The 24789-nt window shown below is 49.1% G+C and overlaps 1 protein-coding gene across 5 annotated transcripts; it reads right to left on the bottom strand.

Moving 5' to 3' along the window:
* Positions 1–1890: 1890 nt before the first annotated feature.
* Positions 1891–24060, bottom strand: PCP4L1 (Purkinje cell protein 4 like 1). 5 transcript variants are annotated; one of them, XM_088016639.1, is made up of 4 exons: positions 23832–24060; positions 13122–13242; positions 3601–3655; positions 1891–2983 (listed from the first exon to the last, which is right to left on the bottom strand). In XM_088016639.1, exons 2-4 carry the CDS (start codon positions 13185–13187, stop codon positions 2841–2843), a joined length of 264 nt encoding a protein of 87 aa, XP_087872765.1. In that variant the 5' UTR covers positions 13188–13242; positions 23832–24060; the 3' UTR covers positions 1891–2840. The 5 variants fall into 5 exon arrangements, with proteins under 5 accessions (XP_087872765.1, XP_027946780.1, XP_087872766.1 ...); XM_028090979.2 differs by lacking the exon at positions 23832–24060 and adding an exon at positions 22998–23242; XM_088016640.1 differs by lacking the exon at positions 23832–24060 and adding an exon at positions 21420–21674.
* Between the last annotated feature and the right edge of the window lie 729 nt (positions 24061–24789).

Genomic DNA, 24789 nt, shown 5'->3' with positions numbered 1-24789 from the left:
CCAAAACCTTCGCCCTCAAGTCTGGCCTCTGGGAACATATTCTGAAGTATTCCCCCTGCTCGGGTCTCCGGACCTCTTCCACTTTCATCAGGGCTAGCCTCCCAGCTCGACACCCCTCCCTACACAGACGGAAAAGCACCGAAAGGCGTGTCAGTGATAGACATGTGACAACTGAATTTGCTTTTTTCCCCTTGACTGTTTCTGCCTGTCTCTTCTGTTAAGCCACGTATTAGGAGAGCGCTCACCAGTCCCCAAAGACTTGCAGTCTTTGCTTCACAAAACAAAAGTACCCAAGAACAATTCCTTACTGACCAATACTCCAGGATTGTGTCTCCAGCGGCAGGAGCCAGAGGGACAGGGAAGAGAAATAGGGCTCTAGGGCCCTAAGCAAGAGATCCCAGCCCAAGCCTAGGGTCCCAAGGAAGAGCTACAGGAGAAGAGGGTCAATTCGAGCGCCGCGCAGTAGGAGTAGGGAGGACTGGCAGAGAGAAACTAGCTTTGAGAACCTTTACTGAGAACTACCAGTGGCTCCACGAAAGATGCCCAAACATTTCTGGTTAGAACCATCTTTCCCAAAACTACAGACGGTATTTTTGCTACAATGCCCTTTCTTTTAAAAGACGTCTGAGGGCAAGTGTAACGCTTCTAGAGCAAGAAATGGTGAAGGGGAAAAACATTTCAGCACCATGCTCTAGATCAGTGTGGCAAAAAAAACCAACAGGCAGATAACCGTCCAAGCAGCAGAGTCAATAGGAGAGGGCTGGTGGCGAACCCCGCCATTGGCTTAGCAACCCCCGCTCTCAGAAGCCCAGATCACCGGGAACAGGGAGCACCTGTCTTACCTCAGCGTCCACAGGGGCAGACCAAGCTGAGGCCAGGCCAACACCCATCTCACGTCCATGGAATATCCTGTAGCCCGGGGCTTGCTAGGCAAGGATCAACTTTGGGATATAGGTTGTCTTCCAGGGATATTGTCCCTTGCTTCCTACTCCCAGCTGCTACATGGTTTCAGCTTCTGCGGTTTTTTTGTTAATTTAAGATTTTATTTATTTATTTATTTACTTATTTACTTACTTACTTATTTATTTATTTATTTTTGAGCGAGGGGAGAGGGAGAATCTCAAGCAGGATCCCCGCTGAGCACAGAGCTCCACGCAGGGCTCGATCCCACAACCCCGAGATCACGACCTGAGCTGAAACCAAGAGTCGGATGCTCAACCGACCGAGCCACCCAGGCGCCCCTCAGCTCCTGTATTCTTGAATCGGGAAAGGAAGGTGAATGTTAAGAAGTGAAGAGAATGAGCTTTTCTTGCTTGATCTTCCAGTGTTCAGCTTCCGGTTTCACTGTATAGAGACCATTTCTCAGCAGTGCAAGCACCTTTGAATGCCATCATTTTATTTAATTCATGGTTTAAAATCTTCAGCACATCAGTGGTGCTCAGTGGTGCTTTCTCCGGACCCAGAGTCATCTTCTCCTTCCCCTAAGTTAGAGAAACAGCGGGAGGGAGAGGGAATGTGGGAGGAAGACAGAGCAGGAGGGACAGGGCGGACAGATCATTTGGGTATAGGGAGCAAGGAAGGTTGGGTTTGTTTTCCAAGGCATAGATCCCAAGCGTGCTCTGAGCCGGAAGGCGAGCGGGGAGGCGGCAAGCAGCCTCACGGGTGTGCACGGGGGGCGGTGACAGCCTCAGAGACCGTGTGGGCGGTGAATCAAGGTGAGGGCAAGGGCGGGGGGCGGGGGAGGCAGGGGTGGGCTTCAGTCTACATGTTCGGTTCCTGTGCCGTGGTGTGGTCCATGCGGTCAGTCTCCCACCCTCCCTGAGGCCAGCTAGGGCTTACATTCGCATTCCTCCCAAGAAAAACACAGAGGTAGAGGTTAGATGACCCCCCTGGGGTTTTTTTCTTGTTTAATCATGATTAAACATGCTCAAATCACATAGAGTGGCTACTCAACTTCTGCTCTGACTCCACAGTGGGGCAGGTGGAAACTACAGGGGTCCCTTGGTTGGCGCGGCCTCTAGGGATGGCTGGATTGGGGAGGGTAGAGGTAGGCAGGGTAGCAGAAATCCTTTGTCTAGTACACGCAGTACACGTCTACCGGCAGTAGCTGTGTCTCCAGAAAGCTCCCCACCCTTACCTCTCTTTCCCCCCCAAATCTACTCTAGGCCCATCTCCCTGCCCGCGGCCCTTTGAAACCTCTTCTGCCTCTGCCCCTGACGGTCCTAGACTGGACGGTGAAAGCAGCTTTCTCTGGCCTCCACCCGTCCCAGGCTCCCTGCCTTGGAACTCATCTACTCAGCATGCACTAATGTGGAAGGGGCTTGATCTGGGTTGGCCTCGAGGAGAGGGAGGCTCCGGTCCCCACAGTCGCCTAGCTCATAGGAGGGAAGGAGGATGTGTTGGTGCAGAAGGATGTGAAGAGCAGAAACATGTTACCTGAAGTGTGACTGTTGTAACTGGTGGAACAGTGCCTAGGCCTCCCTCGGGCACCCTACTCTGACTGCTTCCCCCACCCCGACTGCCGGGGGTCCCTCTCTCAACCTCAAAGCCTCTTGCTCTTCAACCTCACAGGCCAGGCATAGGTGCTGGTCAAGGAGGCTTGTCCCAAGGACAAACTGGTCCACCCTTAGGCAAGTGGCTGCCAATTGAATTCTTCGTCTTCCCCCACGTTCCTTGTGCTTCCACTGTTGCAATGGCTTGGGGGGGACCAGAGAAAATAATATATAAGGATGGAACTTGCCTCAGCAAGAGGCTGGAGGGACAAAGAGACAAAGACACGTAGGAGTCAGAACTGCAGCGAAGGGGAGAAAAGGGAGAGAGTGAGGGACAAGGCTGGTTATTCAGGAGCTAGGATCCTTTTTCCTTTTCTGGAATCTCCGGAACTTGCCCTGAATAGCAAGGGCAGCCTTCTCTGTTTCCGGCGCTGTCAGATCAATGTCAATCTCCTCCTCCTCCTCAGTCTTCTTGGCACCACCAGCTTTCCCTGCAGAGAGTTGAGGGATTCACTGATGAGTAAACCGGCGTTGCCCCTGCACCTTTCTCCAGGCCCCAAATACAGTGGCTAGGGTCCACTTCCTGCTGGGCTCTGGGAGGTTCTCCACTCTTTGCTAGGACCAAGAACGCCTGATCACTCTCCTGGAAGCTTGAGTTGGGGTACTGAGGCTGAGAACTAGCTCTAGTTACTTAGGAGCTTTGCTACTCTTAGACCAAGACGACAAATGTCTTCTATCATCACTTATTCCTCAGTCTTACAACTCAGAGTCCCAGAGCATACTGACTTTCCCCCCAGCTTTCCCTCAATTTCTGATTGAGACAGTGGCTGGATTATCTCATGAGCCTCTTCCTATCACAGTGCCCGTTTCCAAGCACTCCAGAGCCAGCTTCCACGATCGAGGAGTAAATACTGGTAGGTTTACTTCTTAGGAAAAAGTGGAAGAAAGCCTACAGGTATAGTGTTTCCAACCTAGTGCTTTGTTTCACTCGTCCACATTCCTATTCCAATTACATCCCACTCTAGGAGCTTCCAGACTTATAGCCCTACCTGTCCTCACATCCCTGTAATCACCCACTCTACAAACAACCTGGGCCAACCCCACTCACCCTTTTCCTCTGGGCCAGGTGCCTGGTTGGTTGCTGGGGATGTTTTGGTATTAAGCTGGAAAAGAGAAATCAGAGCATTAGATATTCATAGAAGTATTAAGGTGCCATCCCTTTAGACTCACCATCAACACTTTCAAGTCCTCCTATCACTAGGTGCACTCCTCAATCTTTTGAAGAAGTGGGTCTGAAGATCAGAGAAAGGGAGAAAAGTCATCAAAATTCATTGAACAAGCATTTGTTGGTGCTAGGGACATTGCAGAGGACAAAACAGACAAAACCCCTGCCCTCATGGAGTTTACATTCTAGTACACAGAGAGACTAATAAAATATTAGGTTAGGTGGTGGTAAGTGTTACAGAGAAAAGACAGGGAAGCGGGTGGTGAGTGCTTGTGGGAATGGAGAAATACAGTTTTATACAGAGTGGTCAGGAAAATTCTGTCTGAAAGTGGCATTTGAGCCAAAAGCTAAAAGAGATAAGGGAGGAAGGGTTACCCGAGTCCGGGCAGAAGCTTCCAATGACCGTGGGCAGAAGTGAGATGAACTTATTTGAGGAATAGCAAGAGACCAATGCAGCTGGAGTGGAGAGAGGAAGGAAGCAGGAGGAAGGGGGCTGGAGACCAGATCAGAGATAACTAGGGTGGGCAGATGACGTAGGGCCCTGGGAGTCCTCTTAAGGAGTTCGACTTTTACAAGTGAGATGAGAAGGCACCGGAGACCATCAATTTGCACAAAGGGGGCACGAGGGAGGAAGCAGGAAAACCTGCTAGGAGGTTACTGCAGACAACTGGGCAGGAGGTAATGATTGCTGGGGTCAGCACCATGGCAGTGGAGGTGGTGAGACGTGGTTCGATCCTGGGTATATTTTCAAGCTATGACCAAAGGGACTGGGTGATGGGGTAAGTGGCATTTTGAGAAAGGCGTCAAGGATGACTCCAAAGTGTTTGGCCTGAGGAACTGAAAAAAACAGAATTGTCATTTCCCACAATGGAGAAGACAGCAGGGGCAGCAGGTTTTAGGAAAAAAGAGAGGCCTATTAATTACTCAAGAGGAGATGCTTTTATAAGCTGCTGGATGCCCAAGAGGAGTTAAGGAGCCGGATCTGGCCCAGAGATATAAATTAGGCCTTTATTAACACATGGATGACATTCAAAGCCATTAGACTGTGAGATCACCATCAGATAGAGAGAAAAGGGTCAAATCCTGGGGCATTCCAGTGATTAGCGGTTGTAGACATGAGGAAAATTCAGTAAGGAAAACTGAGAAGTCAGGCAGGAGCAAAGCCAAGAGAGTATAGGAGTTTAGAAAGCATGTGAAGAAACTATTGCAAGCAGGAGAGAGTGATTAGTTGTGTCCAACTCTGCAGGTAGGCCAAGTAAGATGAAGACTGGGGATTGACCGCCGGGTTTTGTTGTGTGGAAATCACTGGTGGCTTTGACAAGAGAAGTCACAGTGGAGGAAGGGAGCAAAAGTCTGGTTAGAGTAGGTTCATGAGGGAAATGGAGGAGAGAGATTGAAGCAGCAAAGAGAGAAGGAGTTCCCAAAAAATGGGGGTGGGGATGTGGTTTGAGGGGGATACAGGGCATGAGAAGATTTGACTTAAGATGGCAGAAATTATAGAATGATTGTGTTTTACGAAAATGATCAGTAGAGGGGCGCCTGGGTGGCTCAGTGGGCTAAGCATCTGCCTTCAGCTCAGGTCATGATCCCAGGGTCCTGGGATCGAGCCTGGAGTCCGGGCTCTCTGCTCAGCAGGGAGTCGGCTTCTCCCTCTGCCTCTGCCCCTCCCCCTGCTCATGCTCCTTCTCTCTCTCTCTCTCTCTCTCTCAAATAAATAAAATCTAAAAAAGAAAGAAAGAAAGAAAATGATTCAGTAGAGAAGGGCAAACTGTAGGGACAGAAAGAAGATCCTTGGGGTGCCTGGGTGGCTCAGTCGTTAAGCGTCTGCCTTCGGCTCAGGTCATGGTCCCAGGGTCCTGGGATCGAGCCCCGCATCGGGCTCCCTGCTCGGCGGGAAGCCTGCTTCTCCCTCTCCCACTCCCCCTGCTTGTGTTCCTGCTCTCACTGTCTCTCACTATCTCCCTCTGTCAAATAAATAAATAAAATCTTAAAAAAAAGAAAAGAAAGAGGATCCTTGCTGGAGGAGAAAGGGGGTAAGATCTAGTGCCTAAGTAGCGGGTGGCCCTGAACAGGAGCTAAGCACGGATCACCCACAGGAGGGAAGGCAGATCCTATAGGCCCAGAGGCAGGCAGGTGGGGACATTTGCAAGGTCTCTTCTCATTGCTTCTGTTTTTGAAGTAAAATAGGTAGCAAGGTCATCATCCAAGAGGAGGAGGGAAGAGGTCTTGGAGGAAAGAAGGGGGAAAGAAAGTATGAAATAGTCTCTAAGCAGAGTAGGAAAGTGAATGAACTAGGGGACGGTAATATTCCCATTGCTGGGAAGCACTGGGGCCCCTCCTAAGGCCATGGCCATGAATTTGAAATTGGATTAGTCAACTGATATGTGTGCTTTTTTCTAGCTTCTCTGTCCAGATGGAGAGTTAAATTCAAAATAATAGGAATTCCCCTCCCTTGGAATTGTATCAATAGAGTTGCTCCATCTGGACGTTCCTATCTCAAGGTACACTTGATCTTGAGACAGAGTCACGCCTGTGGGCTTCTAGGTACCCTTGGAGTTTGTTTACTCATTTCACAATTTGAGTACTTGCTATTTGCCAAAATACAGGCTTCTCACGAAGGTTTTGCCATCGAATCCTTAGAATAGTTCAGTGGAGTATACAGCATTCTCCCCCATTTTACTGATGCAGACCTTGGTTGAATGACTGTCAGATACCAGGGCTCTGCTTTAATAAGCTGATAGAATCCAGTTTATGTTATGTAGATTATGCCATTTAGACCCGATTTTGATAAATATTTATCAGCCACTTAGTTGTGTTTTGTTCTATGCACTTATAGAGTATAGAAGAAACACAAGATTCATTTATTCAACCAATATGTCAGTGCCTCACACATGCCAAGTGTTATTCTAGACACTGGGGACACAGCAGTGAGCATAATAAAGTTCCTGAACTCATTAAACAACTATGCCAGCTAGTGACACGTTCCAAGAAGGAAAATAAAACAGCGCCGTCTAGGAAGGCCTCTCTGATGAGTGACATTTGAGCAGAGGTTTCAATGACATATAAAAGGAAGCCCTGTCAGTGTGTAGAAGAGCCTTCTAGGCAGATGAAACGTGAGGTGGAAAGTCCCTGAGGCAGGTTTTGTGCCTGGTTATGTTCAAGGAAGAGTAAGGAAATCAGCATGGCTGGAGCTGAGTGAATAAGGGAGAGAGCAGAAGAAATGAAGTTGGGTGGGTGGCCAGAATATGAATATATCTGGAGCAGAGCAAAGGCTTGGACTTTTTTCTGAGTTGATGGAAAAGCATTACAAAGTTTGGGGCAGAGGGAAACATGGTTTGATCTGTTTCTAAGGAATCACTTTAGGGGCGCCTGGGTGGCTCAGTTGGTGAAGCGTCTGCCTTTGGCTCAGGCCATGATCCCAGGGTCCTGGGATCGAGCCCTACATCGGGCTCCCTGCTTGGCACGGAGCCTGCTTCTCCCTCTCCCTCTGTCTGCTGCTCGCCCTGCTTGTGTTCTCTCTCTCGCTCTCAAATCAATTAATAAAATATTAAAAAAAAAAAAAGGTTTGAGGAGAAAAGAGAAAGAGTGAGATAATCATGTAAGAAAGTAAGAGAGTGAACGGTGAGTTGTGGTAGGTAGGATCACCAGGCAGTACTTAGGGCCACATGAGGGTAATGGACACGGATTTAAAGTGAAACCAGTTAAGAGATTGTCCCTAACTTCCAGGCTGAGTGAAGAGGTAAGACAAGTACCCAAACAATATTTACTGAGAATGTATTACATGCTCAACATTACCCCATTGAATCCTCTGAAATTTCCGAGGTGTCATCCCTATTTTATAGTTGAGGAAACAGGCTTTGAGATGCTAAAGATCTTGTCCAAGGTCAAGCCACACTGCTAGAAACCAGCAGAACTGGCTTTGGGACCCAGAGCAGCGGACTCCACATTCAACCACCGGGCTCTACTATTCCCACAACATGGAATATTGTCACATGCTCGCCCAAATATGGTAACGTGCTAACAATGACTGAATCTAGGTGAAAAACATATGGATGCGCACTGAACTATTAGTCTTTCAACTCCGATACATTTTTCTAATAAAAAGTTGGGGGGGGAAAGAGAAAATATTAATTTAAAGTAAAACAAAAGTTATTATTTTTTTAAAAGTAGGCTGTAGATTGATATGGTCCAACTTTGTAAAAGATATAGACTGCTTATCTATCTATCTATCTATCTATCTATCTATTTAAAAATCTGGAAGACCATTCACAAAAGTGTTCCTGCAACTCTATGGAATTCCTGCTAGTCCCCCTTTGACCAAAAGAAAGGACGCATGAAAAGAAAGGTTGTTCCTGAGATTCTTGGGAGACCGGCAGGTCATTGCTTTCTTCCTCCATGATCTTCCTGCGGTCATAGTCATGATTTATTTATTTATTTGCACACGATTGATGTAATGGCCCAGCAGTCACCTACTTGACACGCTCCACTCTGGTACCCCGTCATCACAAGAGGTTCGCCCATATTGCAAAAGCAGCCCATGGATGGGTAATAGGCTAACAGCCGATAGTCCAGACAAGAGGGTCAGGGGTCAAGAGGCAAATTCTATAGTCCCATGATCTCTGACTTTAAATTCTACTTTCTAGATTGCCAGCAAATCCCTGACTCTGATCCTTGCTTTGTTATCCCTCTGTCTGACTCTGAGTCTGTTCCCTTAATCCACCGACTCTTTTCTCTCACCCCAGCCCCTCCCCTTTGGAGAAAAATCTGGACCCAATTCTAAATATCTCCCCTCCGATGGCTGTCTCTTCCTCTACTTTGCTTCTCGGATCAGCTAATCTTGAGCATCCTCCAAGCCCAAATACGGGTCAGGACAGAACCACCCGGGCCACGCTTCCCTCCACCCAGCAGGCTGTCCCCCGTCCTGAGTCTCCCCTGAGATTAGCGACCCTGGAATGGAGCCATGGCTCAGCTGCTGTCTGGTCCTCCAGGGCTTCCCAGCTCCATTTGGCTTAAATGTATGAGAGGGCGCTGGGGAGACCAGAAAAGGGTGCTATAAGGAGGAGAAGACCCCTATTGCTCCCAATGGCCCCTTGAAACCTCCCTCGCACCTTCTGCTGAAAAGCACCATGCTGAGTCTTCTACCTCCTGCCCTCCCTCCCTCCACCCTCTCCAGCCAGTTCTCAAAATAGCCACTCAGAACACGGGATTTCTAGATTTAGTTTTTGGTGATTTGCTGAGGTTGGGGGTGGGGACAGTTAGATCACAGGTTGTTAGCTCCCACACTCTCTATAGTTCTCAGCCCTTTACTAGTCCCTGGTCTCTGCCCCAACCCTCTGTTTGCTTTCCAGAAACTCAGCGATTTTCGATGAATCAAGGTCCTCTGGTACATCACCTGTAAGCAATCAGACTAGCTGGACTGTGGGTAAACCAAGGAGGCACGGAGGTCCGCTCTGGGTGAACCAGATACCACACGCTCCGTAAGGGCATCTCTCCCACAAACTCACACCTCCACAGGATCGATGCTAACCCACAGGAGCTGTGACCAGGGAGGGTCTCTCAGCCTCTCTCTGCCTCACATCCTAGCCAGGTATGGATTACAAACTCTCGGAGGCTCTTCTTCTTTCAACACTGAGCTCCTCTGACCTGTAATAACAACAGTGAAGTGGGTTAGCAAGTCCTTCCTTTTCCTCATAGGACTCAGCAGGAGAACGCGAAGAGATCCCGGACTGCAGCACGCGACCACCCCCGCCCCCCCGCCGCCCCCGGCCTTGTTAATCATCACAGGTGTAATACCTTCTATGTGCCAGTCACATCTCTACGCACTTGATAAACACTGGCACGCTGAGTCATTATAACAGCCCCATAAGACGGCTATTGTAACTATTCTCATTTTACAGGTATGGAAACTGAGGTAAGAGAGGTTCATTAACTTGCCTATGGTCATACAGCTAAGAAGTAGCAAAGCCAGAATTTGAATCAAGACTGTCTGACTCCATAGGGCCACTGGGTGGCTCAGTCGGTGAAGCGTCTGCCTTTGGCTTGAGTCATGATCGCAGGGTCCTGGGATGGAGCATTGGGCTCCCTGCTCATGGGGAGTCTGCTTCTCTCTCTCCCTCTGCCCCTCCTCTCATGCTCTCTCTCTCCAGATAAATAAATAAAATCTTTAAAAAAAAAAAAAGGGGACAGTCTGACTCCAGAGTCCCTGCGTTTGAACACCATGCTATGCTGTCTCTCCAAGTCTAGCCGAGGAAGGAAGGTGGGAAGGAAAGTCCTAGGGATCGTGACTTCCTACCCTTCCCACCATCAAGGACCGGTCTGTCTCTCAATCCACAGTCCCCAGCACTTTCTTCACGTGTGCTCTACCGGGAACATGGAGAACAGTGTCCTGTCCGCCCATTATGGGGAGATCTTGCCTGCTATTACAGAGCCTGATCCCAGACCACGCCTACTGACTCAAAGTCCTACTCTGCTAGCTGAGCAGACTACCCTGACTCTGCCTTTTATCTCGACATGTGTTCGGTGGGCCTCCCGGCACACACTAGGCTGACCTCTGGGTGACAGCTATCACCTGAGGGTATGTTCGTCACTCCCAGGGCCAGATGCTAGCCCTTCAGATTCTGAGAATTCCGTGGGTAGGACCACCCCACTGGTTTTCATTCCAAATGACTCCCTCACCCACATTCAGGTCTGCTATTCCACGTTTCTAGTGAGCTTGGAGCTTGGTTCAGTTCAGTCTCACCTCGCACACAGGACTCAATGTTTCTCACTTCTCAACACGCACCAGACACTAATTAGCAACGCTGAGGCCCATTTGCTCTCACCTTTCCCCAGAGGGCCCTACTTTTTCCCCTTGCCTACCTTCCCGTATTCCTTCTCTCCTCACCTCTGGGCCTGACAATGTTCCATTCCGTCATCCTGGCGGTGGCTGCCGGGTCCCCGTGAATATACCCCTGTTGCCTCTGCAGTTCAAAGTTGTGGACTCTCCCTCCCCACGGGGGAAGGAGGCAAAGGGCAGGCAAGGCCTGTTGGCCTAAAGAAAGGCTTGGAGAGCGCAGAGAGGGATCTGACATGGCCCCGGCCTCCCTTTCCCTGGATGACACCTCCTCCCAGGGCATTCACCAGCGTTCGGACGAATTCCTGTCCTTGCCTCTGAGCTTAAGATCCCATTCTTCTTCCTCCCTCTCAGGAGTCCTTACAATCAATTCCCCTCACTCTCATATATAAAACCTCTCCCTCTTTTTATTTTTATTTTTTATTTTATTTTTTTAAAGATTTTATTTATTTATTTGACAGAGAGAGACAGCGAGAGCAGGAACACAAGCAGGGGGAGCGGCAGAGGGAGAAGCAGGCTTCCCGCGGAGCAGGGAGCCCGACGCGGGGCTCGATCCCAGGACCCCGGGATCATGACCCGAGCCGAAGGCAGCCGCTCAACGACTGAGCCACCCAGGCGCCCCTCTCCCTCTTTTTAAGAAAGGAAAAGAAGGCTTCCTCAACCTGAATTCCTTCTTCAACTACCATTAGAGGGAAAAGAAGCAGGCCTAGGACCATGCATTGAGGAACCCCAATATTTAAAGGTCAGGGGGATCTTTTCAAAAAATATGAATAGCCATATGCAAAAAAAAAAAAACCCAACAACCAAAAAAACTGAATCTAAACCTCGCACTTCATACAAAAATTAACTCCAAATGCATACAAAACCTAAAACTATAAAACTTCTAGAAGAAAATATAGGAAAAAAAAATCTTTGCAACCTTGGGGTAGGCAAAGATTTCTTAGACATACCAAAGGTAGAATTCATAAAAGAAAAAAATTATAAATTAGACCTTGTCAAAACTAAGAACTGCTCTTTGTTTTGTTTTGTTGTTTTTTTCAAATTTTTATTTAAATTCTGGTTGGTTAACATATAGTGTAATATTGGTCTCAGGAATAGAATTTAGTGATTCATCACTTACATACATACCCAGGGCTCATCATAAGTGCCCTCCTTAATATCCATCGCCCATCTAGCTCATTCCCCACCCACTTCCCTCCATCAATCCTCAGTTTGTTCTGTATCATTAAGAGTCTCTTATGTTTGCTTCCTTCTCTCTCTTTTCCCCCCTTCCCACATGTTCATCTGTTTTGTTTCTTAAATTCCACATATGAGTGAAATCATATGGTATTTTTCTTTCTCTGACTGACTTATTTCACTTAGCATAATACCCTCTAGTTCTAGCCACATCATTGCAAATGGCAGGATTTCATTCTTTTTGATGGGCAATATTCCATTATATATATAGAGAGAGAGAGAGAGAGAGAGTCATACGGCTAAGAAGTAGCAAAGCATATATATATGTACCACATCTTTATCCATCCATCAGTCGATGGACATCTTGGCTCTTTCCACAGTTTGGCTATTGTGGACATTGCTGCTATAAACATCGGGGTGCACGTACCCCTCTGAATCTGTATTTTTGTATCCTCTGGGCAAATACCTAGTAGTGCAATTGCTGGATCATAGGGTGGCTCTATTTTTAACAAGAACTGCTCTTTGAAAGACATTCCCAAGAGGATGAAGAGACAAGCTACAGACTGGAAGAAAATATTTGCAAATCATATATCTGACAAAGGACTTGTATCCTGGGTATATAAAGAGTTTTCAAATCCTGGTAACATGAATGCAATTTGCAAAAGTGGGCAGGATATTTGGACGTGTCACCAAAGAAGATACATGGATGACAAACGAGCACAAGAAAAGATAACATCATTGGTCATTTGGGAAATTCAAGTTAAAACCGCACTGAGATACCATTACATACCTATTAGGATGGTTCTTTTAAAATGATAATGCCATGTGCTGGCAAAGATATGGAGTGTCTGGAGCTCTCATACATTGTTGCTGGGAATGCAACATGGTGCGGCTGCCTTGGCAGGTTAAGCACACCTTTACTGCTAACGCCAGCAACCCTACTCTTAGGTGAGTAGGGTTTTTTTTTTTACTCAAGTGAATTTACTCAAGTGAAATTAAAACCTCTACACAGAAACCTGTAAGTGAATGTTTCTAACAGCTTTACTTATAATCACCAAAAACTGGAAACAAACCAAACGTCCCTCAACCGAGGAACAGATAAACAAAGTGTGTTCCATCCATACTGTATGATACTACTCAGCAATTAAAAGAAAGGAATAAGGGGCGCCCGGGTGGCTCAGTCGGTTGGGCGTCTGCCTTCGGCTTGGGTCATGGTCCCCGGGGCCTGGGATCGAGCCCCGTGTCGGGCTCCCTGCTCCGCAGGAAGCCTGCTTCTCCCTCTGCCGCTCCCCCCTGCTTGTGTTCCCTCTCTCGCTATGTCTCTCTCTGTCAAATAAATAAATAAAATCTTTAAAAATAAATAAATAAAATAAAAGAATAAACTACTGATACATACAACCATGTGGATGAACCGCAAATGCGTTATGCTAGGGGCGCCGGGCTGGCTCAGTCGGCAGAGCATGTGACTCCTGATCTCTGGGTCGTGAGTTCAAGCCCCACATTGGGCGAAGAGTTTACTTAAAAAAAAAAAAAAAAAAAAAGGAGCATGAGGCTAAGTGAAAGAAGCAAGACCCAATTATACAACATTCTTGTAAAGGCAAAACTATAGTGAAAGCAGAAAGATCAGTTCGGTGCCTGATAAAAGCTGAGGTCACAGGAGGGGTGACTACAAAGGGGAAGTGGGGAATTTGGTGATGATGAAACTGCTCTGTATCTTGATTGTGGTGGTGGTTTCACGACTACATGTTTGTCAACTTTGCAGACCTGGGGCATCTGGGTGGCTGAGTCGGTTAAGCGTCCGACTCTTGATTTAGGCTCTGGTCATGATCTTAGGGTCATGAGACCGAGAACCACGTCGGCTCTGTTCTCAGTGGGGAGTCTGCTTGGGATTCTCGCTCTCCCCCTCTGTCTGTACCTCCACCCTGCACACCCTGTCTCTGTCTCTCCCTCTCTCAAAAATAATATAAATCTTTTTTAAATACATAAATCTAAAAAAAAAAAAAGATTCACAGAACTATACACTGATAAGGGCACATTTTACTGCATAGAAATTATACCTTAATGTTTTAAGTGTGGAAAACAGCTAAGGAGAGGTCAATAGGCTGGCCAAGACTGAGAAGGAGCACTCAGAAAGGCAGGGGAGAAGGGTGTGGGGGGGGGCAGGCCTCTCCCGGCTCCCCCCTCTTCATTGCTGAGCCCCCCGAACACGTACTCTCTCCCACTTCCTCAGCTCCCACACTCTCCACCCCACCTCCGCCTCACTTCTCCTGGCCCCTACTCCCAGAAACGAACCCAATGCTCTCTCTGATACCAAGTCAAATGCACAGGGGCAAGCTCCATTTGGCTTGACCTCTTGAGGCATTTGATGCTCAGTCACGTCACCTTCCTTCTCCCATCTTCTTTCCCTGGTTCCTGAGGCATCATGGTTTTCCCTGATTTTCCCCTATCTTTCTGGGCACTTCTTCCCAATGTTTAAGCAGTGGCGACTCTACAGGTTTAGAGCTAGGCTCCCTTCCGTTCTCTCTTCCTAGATGATCCTATCTGTCCCTGTGACTTGTTATCATTTATGCCGGCTCCATCCAGTAGCATGGGGGTTGACAAACCACAGCCCCCCCCCGCCAAATCTGGCCTCTAGCCTGTTTTTGCAGGCGAGATAGAGTTTTGCAGCCATACCCACTGTTTACGTCTTATCTTTGGCACCACATCAGCAGAGCTGAATAGTTGCAACAGGGGCCATATGGTCCACGAAGCGAAAAATGTTTATTATCTGGCCCATGACAGAAAAAGTTTGCAATAGAACTTTCTGCAATGATCGAAATGTTTTCTACCTGAGCTGTCTGATGTATGGCATCCACGAGGTGCGTGTGGCTGTTGAATACGCTGTAATGTGGCTAGTGCAACCGGGGAATAAAATTGATAATTTTATTTAATTTTAATCAATAAGTCAATCATTGTCCATTAAATAACTAGTAAGGAGAATAGCTACATGTGGCTAGCGGCTACTATACCGAGCAGCACACCACGCCACTGAGGGCTCACATGCACATCTCTATCCCAGACCTCTCCTTCGTGTTTTAAAACACCTGCACCGGAGGTTTTACAGAAACCTCAAACTTTAGGGGCACCTGGGTGGCTCTGTCGGTTAAGCAACCGACTCTTGATTTCGGCTCAGGTCTTGATCTCAGGGTTGTGGGATTGGGCCCCACATCGAGTCTGCTTGTCCCTCTCTCGCTGCGCCCCCCCCCCACATGCTCTTTCTCTCTCCCTCAAATAAATAAAATCTTTAAAAAAAATCTTAAAAAAAAAAACCCTCAAACTCTATGTGTCCCAAACTGGATTCATAATTCTACTGACCCAACCGAATCTTCTGCAAAGATTCTCTATCTCATCTACTTGTACAAGCCAGAAACCTGGAAAGCATCCTTGACACCTTCTTCCCGTCACATTGCATATCCGGTTCGGTGTTAACTCCTGTTAACTTTATCTCCTAACTATCTCTGACTCCATTCACTTCTCCCCACTGCGACGGCCCTCACACAGCTGTTTCCTACGTGGACCACGGCAGTAGCCCAAGTGGTTACCGATGCCCTTAGGATAAAGAAAATCCTTAATGTGGTCACAAGGGCCCTACGTTTGCAGCCTCTGATTACTTCAGTAACCTTGTCTCTGGAACATACTTTGTCCCTTCCCATCTCAGGACCTTGGGACATGGTTCTCTCGTTTTTTTTTAGTTATTTATTTGGTTAATTCCTGCTTATTTTTCAGAGCTCCCCTCAAGGGCTCCTCCCAGGAAGCTCTTCTCAGCTCCCCAGATTCAGCAAGGGCCTTCATTTCTTTTTTAAGATTTTATTTATTTGTCAGAGAGAGAGAGAGTGTACAAGCAGGGGAAGCAGCAGGCTCCCCCCCTCAGCAGGGAGCCCCATGCGGGCCTCGATCCCGGGACCCTGGGATCATGACCTGAGCCGAAGGCAGACGCTTAACTGACTGAGCCACCCAGGCGTCCCATCTAGGGCCTTCATTATGTTTTAATAGCACCTAGATTTCTTCTTGGTAGCACTTATTACTCGCTTAACTAGATTAATTCCGTGGATAGATACTGAATGTGTTCTCTTCCATTTCTGTGCAAGTTCCTCTGCGGGTAGGGGCTCTATGTGTCTTCTTCACTGCTTTACCCCCAGGGTCTAGCACAAGGCCTTACACATGATAGGCACTCCATATTTGTGGAATGAATGAAAGGCATCCCCACTCGGCTCTTTTTGCCACCGCATCTAGGTTTCTGAAATCAAAGTTGTTTCCCGATTGCTGAGGGCCGCAGCATCACCGGTTCAGAGATGGTGACGACACCAGAAGCCAGGTCACTGCTTTTCCTCAGCTCAGCCTATGGGCCTGAAAAGGAGCTGAGGGTGAAAGAGAACTTCTCTAGAAGTGTATTTCCTATTACCTGTATAAGAGCTACTGTGTATTTGCCTTTCTTTCGGCACCCTCCTCACCCACCACATTGCCATGCCCTTCAAAGCAAAGTCCACGGTTACCATTTATTTGTATGTCATGGTAACAACAACCTATGGCTTGCATAGAGTAGGTACTCCATATTTATGTGAATGAAAATGTCGCAAGCCTCAAATCCCTGGGAGGAGCACTGTGGCATATGAGGTTGAGCTATACAGATCTGGTTTCATATCCTGGATCTGCACGATTCTCTTCAAATCCTGGCTCTGCCATTCCCAGCTGTGTGACATTGGGTAAACCACTTGGCCTTGCTGTGCTCAAATCTCTCATCTGCAGAAAAGGTTAATATACTATTTCGAAGGGTGAAAAGAACTGGAGATAATATATGTAAAATGCCCAGCATATATGAAATAGTTATTCTTTTGAAGTAATGTCACTCTGGGTTATATATAAGAATAGGTCAAGGGGGATGGGGCACCTGGGTGGTGCAGTTGGTCTAGGCTTCGACTCTTGGTTTCAGCTCAGGTCGTGATCTCAGAGCCGTGAAAGTGACCCTGTGTCAGGCTCCGTGCTCAGCACAGAGTCTGCTTGAGACTCTCTCTCCATCTCCCTCCCCTCCAAAATAAATAAATTAATCTTAAAAAAAAAAAAAAAGACCAGGTCCAGTCCCTGGGGTAATGTGTGGTTAAGGTCCTGGGATCAAAGCCTAAAGTGGCCACCGAGTCAGTCTTCACTAAGTAAAACTGAAGGAGGAAGACGATGCCCAGGATTGCTCTAAGGGCCTTTGAGGCTTATTCTGCCACCGTGGGAGCTTCATAACCGATCTCTTTTTACTGTAAACCGACGCTGGAAATCAAAGTCTCCATCTTCCCTACGTTTGTCCCCAGAAATGCTGACGAGGGCTCTAAGCCTCTGGTAAAGGGCCCAGCAATGGTCTGCTGGGCAGAAACCGCCTTCTGTCCGGCCACTGCGCACGTCTGGAGCCTGGAGCCTCCTGGAGCCCCTCCCAGGTGCACAGGAGGGGGTGTCCTGAACCCCCGTAAAGGTTCATATTTCATTTCAAAGAACCCTAAGACACGACACACATGTTTTTGTTTTAATCATAAAGATGGTTGTGCAAATCTACCCGCTATCTCAGAGGGATGGTTGCTTGGTGTTGTCTTGGCAAAGAGCCTGAGAGCAGACAGGCAGTGGTAACTGGGGAAGAGAACTTCTCCCGCTGGGCCTGGCTCCCCCTGCCTCCTGCCCGGGCTGTGTTTCTTCCTTTCTTTGTCTTTTTCCTCAGTGATGCTGTTGCCACAGCAACCCGTGTCACCAGAAGAGGCAAGAGGGTGTCACCCCCTCTGCTCCAAGCAGCAAGTGAGACCTAACCTGGGGAAGGGAAACTGCGCAGATTCCCTGTACCCCTCTTGCCCCGGGGCTCTGAAAAGCAGCATCACATGCTGTTAGCGGCAGCAACAGAAGGAACAAAGGAGCACCTCCGCACACTCGGATTTGCATGATCCGGCTTGGGTGCTTTGCAAATGAAAACACATCATATACATAGTTCCGCCGGAGTCACTTGGCTCACGTGAATGGGCACAGGTACTCAGAAGCCTGTCCTGCGGTCCAGAGCAGGAAACCTCCAAAGGGCCTGAATCCTAAAAGTCCTAAATAGGAGCCCCAAAAGACCCCTTCCTCACTGGTGTATTGTCAGAAATCCTAGGCTCTGTCAGCTCCCGGCTTGCTTTAGAGGTGCAGAAAGTGAAGGCGGACCGGAGTGAGTGCACCTGCTTCCAAGTGGTGACAAAGAGGGTCCCCAGGGACCCTTGTCCCCCTGCTGACGTATCCTCCCCCGATGCTAGAGGAAGGTCGCTGCTGCAGGGCTTCCGAGGGGCCCCGGGAGCCGCCTGGCTGCCTGGGAGAGACCCCAGGCGGCTGTTTGGAGCGCGGCTGGAGCCCTTCCAATTCCTCCAGCGCGGCAAGCAGCCGCAGTCCTCAAACAGCCTCGGAAAGACTTGTTCAAGGTCACCCTCCACATACTAACAGAAGGAGAACCAGGAATTCTTCCTTCAGGCTCTCTATACACACATTCTTCTCCTCAAATAAGGACTACAACCTAAATACCTTATAACTCAGATGCCTCCCAAGACAGGAATAGAACCCAAGCAGAGCCCAAGCTCCCAAGCCCCCTGTCGTCTCAGCCACCCCAGCCCTGTTGCCTGGAATAGCAGTAACCCCCCACCGGAGTCCAAGGCAGAGTTCCTTGGCCATGCCAGCTCACGGTATGCAGTGAGTCAACAGCCCCGGCCCTCCCCCCCAGCATGGGCTGCCACGGTTTAATGAGTGGTTATTTGTGGTGCTCTGCACACAGCTTGGAGCTGTGCCTTCTACCCCGTACTGAGGGCAGGGGGTGGGGGAGAGCGAGTAGTGCCAAAGCATCATTTATTACTATAATCTTCAATGTGCAGCCCACCCATGGCGTTAATGTCCCAAAATAAACGTATTAATCCCCCCGCAGCCGACAAAGCAAACACTCAGCTGGAGGGCTTTGTGTGGGAGGGAGGCAGCACCAAGGACAACAGAGTGGTAAATAGCGCCTCTTTTCCCTGGGGCGTGGGGGGGAGCTGGGAAACCCAGGTGGGCAGGCCTTCAGGAGTCAGCCTGGAATGAGGCAATCATTAGACCTCGGGGAGGAGAACGGGACAAGGGCCAGGTTTTGAGGCACTGGTTTATAGGCACCTGCAGGGATGCAGATCTCTTAGAGAAAGTGGTTTCGGATCTGCTTCTCACTTGGCTTACTCTTGCAGGCAAAATAATTCTGGGGCAAGTCAAGGCGTTTTGGGCGGCCGGTCCGGGGTATGGATGTAGAACACCATGCACTTAGGACCCTGGGATCCCAGTAGGCTCTCATCACTTACTTAGCAGATCGAATACATTCTCCTGTTCCCCCCCTTCTCAGAGTTTTCCTTCCAAAGCCTTTGTACTCTTCTTGGAAGTCAAGGAGCCCAACGAAGGGCTCAATGTTCAGCGCCTGTTTGGTTAGCAGGGACACCAACTCTACTTCCAGCACTGGGTCCTCCAAGTCAAGTACTTTATAGAGTTAAGAGCATTGCTCTCATTTCTTCCTTTTCAGAAAGAAAACCGCTCCTTCTGGTCCTTGATGCTCTGCAGTTATGGGGATCAATGATGGACACCAGGAACTAAGAACCACAAAAGGGGGCCTCCAGGCTTCCCACGTCACTTCAGCACCCACTTCCAGGATGACCAGACATCATCCTGCATCAGGAAGGATAGTACTCGTTCTGCCCAGTATTCTACCCAAATGTCCACTGCTGATAACTCTTATCTCATGCTGGTCTCTCCTCTCTCTCTCCCCCCTCTGGTTCAGCATTTATTAAATCACACTGCTCAGATTTCCTGTAAAAAGTACTTAGCAATCTATTCCTTAACAGTTGCATATAAATTAAAGCAATTTGTACTCACCGGAGTAACACATTAAAGGACTCTTAAGAATTCTTTTGCCATGGGGCACCTGGGTGGCTCAGTTGGCTAAACGACTGCCTTCGGCTCAGGTCATGATCCTGGAGTCCCGGGATCGAGTCCCGCATCGGGCTCCCTCCCTGCTCAGCGGGGAGTCTGCTTCTCCCTCTGACCCTCTTCCGTCTCGTGCTCTCTATCTCTCATTCTCTCTCTCTCAAATAAATAAATAAAATCTTTAAAAAAAAAAGGAATTTTTTGCCGTGAGAAGTCTGTGCCCTCGTCTTGGTTCTAGCATTGTGTAAACTTACATGAGGTTTGGGCCTCAGTTTCCTCATGTATAAGATCAGAAGATGGGGTCAGATGAGCTTTAGGGCTTCTTAATAAATCTAAAATTATGTCACTAAAATATCTGGATATATTATTTGAGAGTCTCTTGATGAAAGATATACCTATATTTCTATCTGAAAGAATTTTTGCAAACCAAGTTCATTTTTTTTCCATGATAAAACAGACTCATGAAAGACAATTTGGAACTATAGGAAAACAGAAAACGGGGAAAGGCATTCATAGAACACTACCTTGAAAAGACAATTACTGACCTGATCCTTCTTCCTCCCTCTCCCCCTTCAACCTTATCTCCATCCAGTTCATCGGTTAAGACCCTCCGCAGACAGACATGAAAAAGGCATCAGGTTTGTGTATCTGGACTCCAGCCACATTATTGATGGGGGCCTGCCCCTATAGAGACTTGCCCTTCTGAGAGGTAACAGATCCCAGCTGCAGCTTAGGAGAAAGAGTTAGAAGACAACTGTCATCCACTTTTCCCAGTGACAGGCTCCTGCTCGAGCAGCCAGAGACAACAACCTGGATCGGGGACTAAGAAAGGGATGAGCAAGTTCTAGAACCAAGTTCCGGTTTCCCTTACTGTGGAAGACAGATTATTTCCAGAGGTGGCAGGCATCCCAACATTAAGTAGCTAGCCCTTTTATTTTATTTGTCCAACAGAACCATAATCATAATAAAATACCAAAGAGAGAGACACTTGGATTTCCTCCAAGTCCCTACCAGTTTCCCTAAAAACTGGCTCAGTGAAGACAACGGAGTGATAGCAACCTGACCACACTTCTGTCGTGGGGATTCTGACAGATACGCACAGGAAAGAGAATGGGATCCCCCAAACGTGATATCCCATTCCTATTACCAAAGAGGACAGCAAGCAGAATAATAAAGGAGGGGGTATCAGTTCTAAGCTCTCTCCCAGTGAGATTTCTCATTGATCCATTCCTTGCTCCAGCCCCTGCCGGCCCAAACACAAGACGGACACCATGAGGACAGTTCCCAGTCATCCATGACCCTCATTGCAACAGAATGACTGCCAGACCAAGGGATTGCCCCAGCTGGGCTCCTCCCAGTTGAGAAATGCAACAGGAAGGATCACAGGGGAACTTAACAAGTGTACTTTGAAGCAGCCAGCTCCACCATATGACAAAGGATTACAGGCAAGAGCCCCCAGGGGATGAATGCATCTCCCATTCCCATCCCTCACTGAAACTAGCGAAAAGTTACGAAAACTCTCAGAGACAGACTGTGATTCACAGCAATCAACTCGGGCCTGCAGCTGTGAATATGACAAGATGGGGATGAGTCCCTGCAGCTCCTCTGTGCACGAATACACACACACATGGACAAGAGACGCTCTGCTGCAGTACTGAGGGACAGCAAACAGCCACGAAGGCAACGTAGAGCTGGAGACCCTCCCCAGCGGCCCCACCAGCACCCTTACTCTCCGGTCGCGCCAGGTCTGAAGACTGCTCTCCAGTTTTTATTCTTCAGTTGGAATGGGAATCTCTTCATGAGATCCCAACTCCTCTCATTTCATGCAGTTTCTCTGAAGCAAGCAAATAAGCAGGTGGGGGAGGTGAAGCTTATATAAGATTCAGGGTGCACAGGACTTTCCTGGGCTGGGCACTTCTGCCTGAGCAAGGAGCCCCGTGGGGATGCGCCGAGAGAAATGAAGCGGTCAGGAGTCTCCCTAGAGCTCCAGAGCCCTGAGCAATCCTTCCGCTTTTTATCAGAGCTCTTTCAAGAGGAAGAAAACAGGCCTGGTCTTAGCCTCTAGGGAAGCAGAGCCCCTCTGGGGATCTGGCTCAGAAGGAGCTAGTCTCTGTGTATACCCAGGTGGCTGCTTCTGGATTTTATAAATACTCATTCCTGAAGCCAGGCTCAGCTCCATATTAGAAGGCAGCTTTGACAGCTAAATTGCTAGTTAGAACCAACTCGCTCTTGACAGCCTGGGAGGCTGGGCAGCCCTGCACACACACTGACAGCTAGTCCCCATCCAAGGATCCTATTGTCATCATTCTGCTGAGCTCCTGAGTGAGGCTAGCCAAGTTCAGCAACTAAGTCAAGACTTGACTTTCCCCTCAAACACGCAACTGTTTTCCCTGTTGCTGAAACAGCTTTGAACTCCACCAAATACCACCGTAAATGCCAGCCCCTGTGGCATGTCCTACAGAGTCTGTGCACTTGTCCCCAAAAGCTCAGACCAACCACACATCTTCATGTTGGCACAGCCTTCGGATCACAGACTCCCAGGGGATGGCTTGAATTGCAACTTGCAGATTTAGAAACTCTAGAGGGGGCCTTGAACTCCGCCCTTCAGTGAAAAAGAGGGCAAAGAACACCTCTCTTCTCATGTCACGGCTGCTCATGTTAGAAGCAAGAGGAAAGAAGATTGAACAATATATACATATTTTTCCTTCTCTTTCTGAAAGGCTGCCATGGTCGCAGTCACAACCAGCTGAGGGACTAGAAACCACTTTAGTTCATCTGCAGCCCCCAGACTAGCCGAATTTTCCAGGATAAACTTAGTGGACATGGCAACCAAGACAACATAGCAGTCAGCACTAACTGGCTCCCTGGATGACAATTTTTGGTGGGAGGTCAGCAGAGCTCCTACTAAAGATAAAGATCTAAACTGAGACCCAGCTCCAGGGTCCTGTCCCCCCACTAGCCTGGTATTCTTGAGAAGTCTTGTGCTCATTTTCTGTAATATTCCAAAACAGAAAAGAAGGAACAGGGACAGAATGATAATAGCTAAAGTAGATTGAGTGCCTCCTCTGTGCCATGTCCTAAGTACTTTTCATATATTATCTCATTGAATCAGAACAATTCGTATTACCCCAATTTTGTAGATTAAACACTGAAGCAGAGAAAGGTTTAGGAACCTGCCTAAGGCCACATAGCTAGTAAGCAGTAGGGCTGGGACCTGGCATATAGCCGAGACGTTGGATTTATCACCAGATCCTGGGCATTGGGAACGGGGTTGCGTGGAGCAGGCTTGTGATGCTACTGTCCATACCGACTTCACTTGGGAAGGAAGATCCTTGATTCTGGATCCTACGGAATGCATTCAAACAATGGAAGAGGTCTTTCCAAGTCTCTGCTTTGACCCCTACCTATGGATGGTGTTCTGGGAAGAGAAAAATCCCAGTTAATGGACTGGCTCTGGCTCAGATGAACACGGTGGATCCCGACAAGAAGACCTAGGATGTAACAAGCACTGCAGAGGGAGGTCTCTCTTGAAGGTGACAGCTCTCCAGGAGTGGACATGCCCCCGCTACAGGGGCTCCGGAATATCAGACATGGTCCCTCCAATGGTTGGTTCCGGTCTGAATGAGTGGAGGGTGGGATGCCCCCTTCCTAAAAGGGGAAATGTGGCCACCCTAGGGGGCTAGGCTGGAGTTCTTGCTGAAGGCTACCTAAGCAGTGCAAGAGCAACACAGCCCTCGGAGAAGGACCGTACAGGCGAGCGTTTCTCTCCCAAGTCCGGGGACTGAAGGGAAACCCGAGTGACCTCCGAGCGGCAAGACAAATGCAGAGGGTGGTATCCCGAGGAGATGACTTATCGCCTGAGCCCGCAGTCCCACTTGACACCCGATTCCAGTCCCCACCCCCCACCAAAAAAAAAAAAAAAAAAAGCTCCCTGCACAGTGCGGGGCTTGAAGCCTCCGTCTTCCAGTCGCTTCCTAGCGCCCGAGGAGGGAGCTTCCCCGGAGGGGCAGTGGGGCGCCCCCGGAGGTCTCCGCGGCTCCCGGCTGCCGCGCCCTCCCTGGCTCCCCAGGACCCGGCTTCCCCGCCGCAGGCTCGCCCGGAGCGGGGGGCGGGGGTGGGGGGGCCCGACAGCGCCGCTCACCTCGCTCATCGCGGCGGCCGGACCGGGCGCGCGGGGCGCGGCACGTGCAGGGGCGGCGAGGGGCCCTCGGGGCTGCGCGGGCGACGGCCGCGAGTGGCCGGGCTCCGAGGGGCGCGCCCCGGCTGACGAGCAGAGCCGAGTCTAGTGCGGGGAGCCGCTGCTCCGGAACCCGCACCCCGGCTCTCGGGGACCAGGTTCCCGCCAGGTGTCCCCTTCCGACCCGGTCCAGGCGGAGCCGCTCCGCGCGCCGCCTCCGGGCCCACTTTTTATAGTCAGCTCCGTACCCGCCTCCAGCCCGACCAATAGGAGCGCCTCCTGCCGCAGAGTGACGGCCCCTCGCATCCAATGGTGGCAGGCCCAGATTTCTGCCGCATTTCCAAACTAGGGTAAGACAGCCAGAGAGCGGGAAGGAGGGGCAGACCGTCGGGGGATGAGAGCACGGAAAGTGAAGGAGCGCGGGCAGAGGAGGAGAGGAAGGAGTAGTACACGAAGGAGGAAGGAGAGGGAGGGAAAGGAGTGTGCGCATTTGTGGGAGCGAAGAAAGAAGAGCTGGAAGGAAATCAGGAGGGTACCTAAGAAGCAGGAACCCGTGAACGGAAGGGGTAAAGCCGAGAGATGTTGCAGATCAGGGTTTAGTCGTAGGATGGCAGTCTGATTCAGACAAGGTAGGAAGAGAGGAAGAAAGAGGGAAGAGGAGACAGACAAAAGCAAGTGGCGTATTCCGTGGCCAAGAACAGGGAAATTGTGAAGTGCCTGTTTGAGTGGGAATATTACAGATTTCAGGAGTAGAAAGACATTTTACGATTCATCAGTCTTACCTCCCACAAAATGAAAAGAAAAATCCTCTCAAAAAAAAAAAAAAAGATGGTCCCTTAGCATCCACTTGAATAGGTAATGGGCTCTCCACCAAAGTTAATTTACAACTGCTTATTCAGGGGCGCCTGGGTGGCTCGGTCAT

This window comes from Eumetopias jubatus, unplaced genomic scaffold, assembly GCF_037043125.1.
Source record: "Eumetopias jubatus isolate StellerSeaLion01/CBP00866 unplaced genomic scaffold, mEumJub1_p1.0 scaffold_12, whole genome shotgun sequence".
NCBI lineage: Eukaryota > Metazoa > Chordata > Mammalia > Carnivora > Otariidae > Eumetopias > Eumetopias jubatus.
Note: the sequence above shows the minus strand (reverse complement) of the source record. Positions and strands in the feature narration are given on the sequence as shown.

What these genes read in the sequence shown, in the direction of transcription:
- PCP4L1 (XM_088016639.1), bottom strand. Translation starts at nt 13,187, where the DNA reads ATGCTCTGCCGACTGAGCCAGCCCGGCGCCCCTAGCATAACGCATTTG. An exon ending in TGCGGTTCATCCACATGGTT is followed by an intron (nt 3,656 to 13,121) that starts GTATGTATCAGT and finishes TCTCTTTTCCAG; the next exon opens with CTTAATACCAAAACATCCCC. An exon ending in ACCTGGCCCAGAGGAAAAGG is followed by an intron (nt 2,984 to 3,600) that starts GTGAGTGGGGTT and finishes AACTCTCTGCAG; the next exon opens with GGAAAGCTGGTGGTGCCAAG.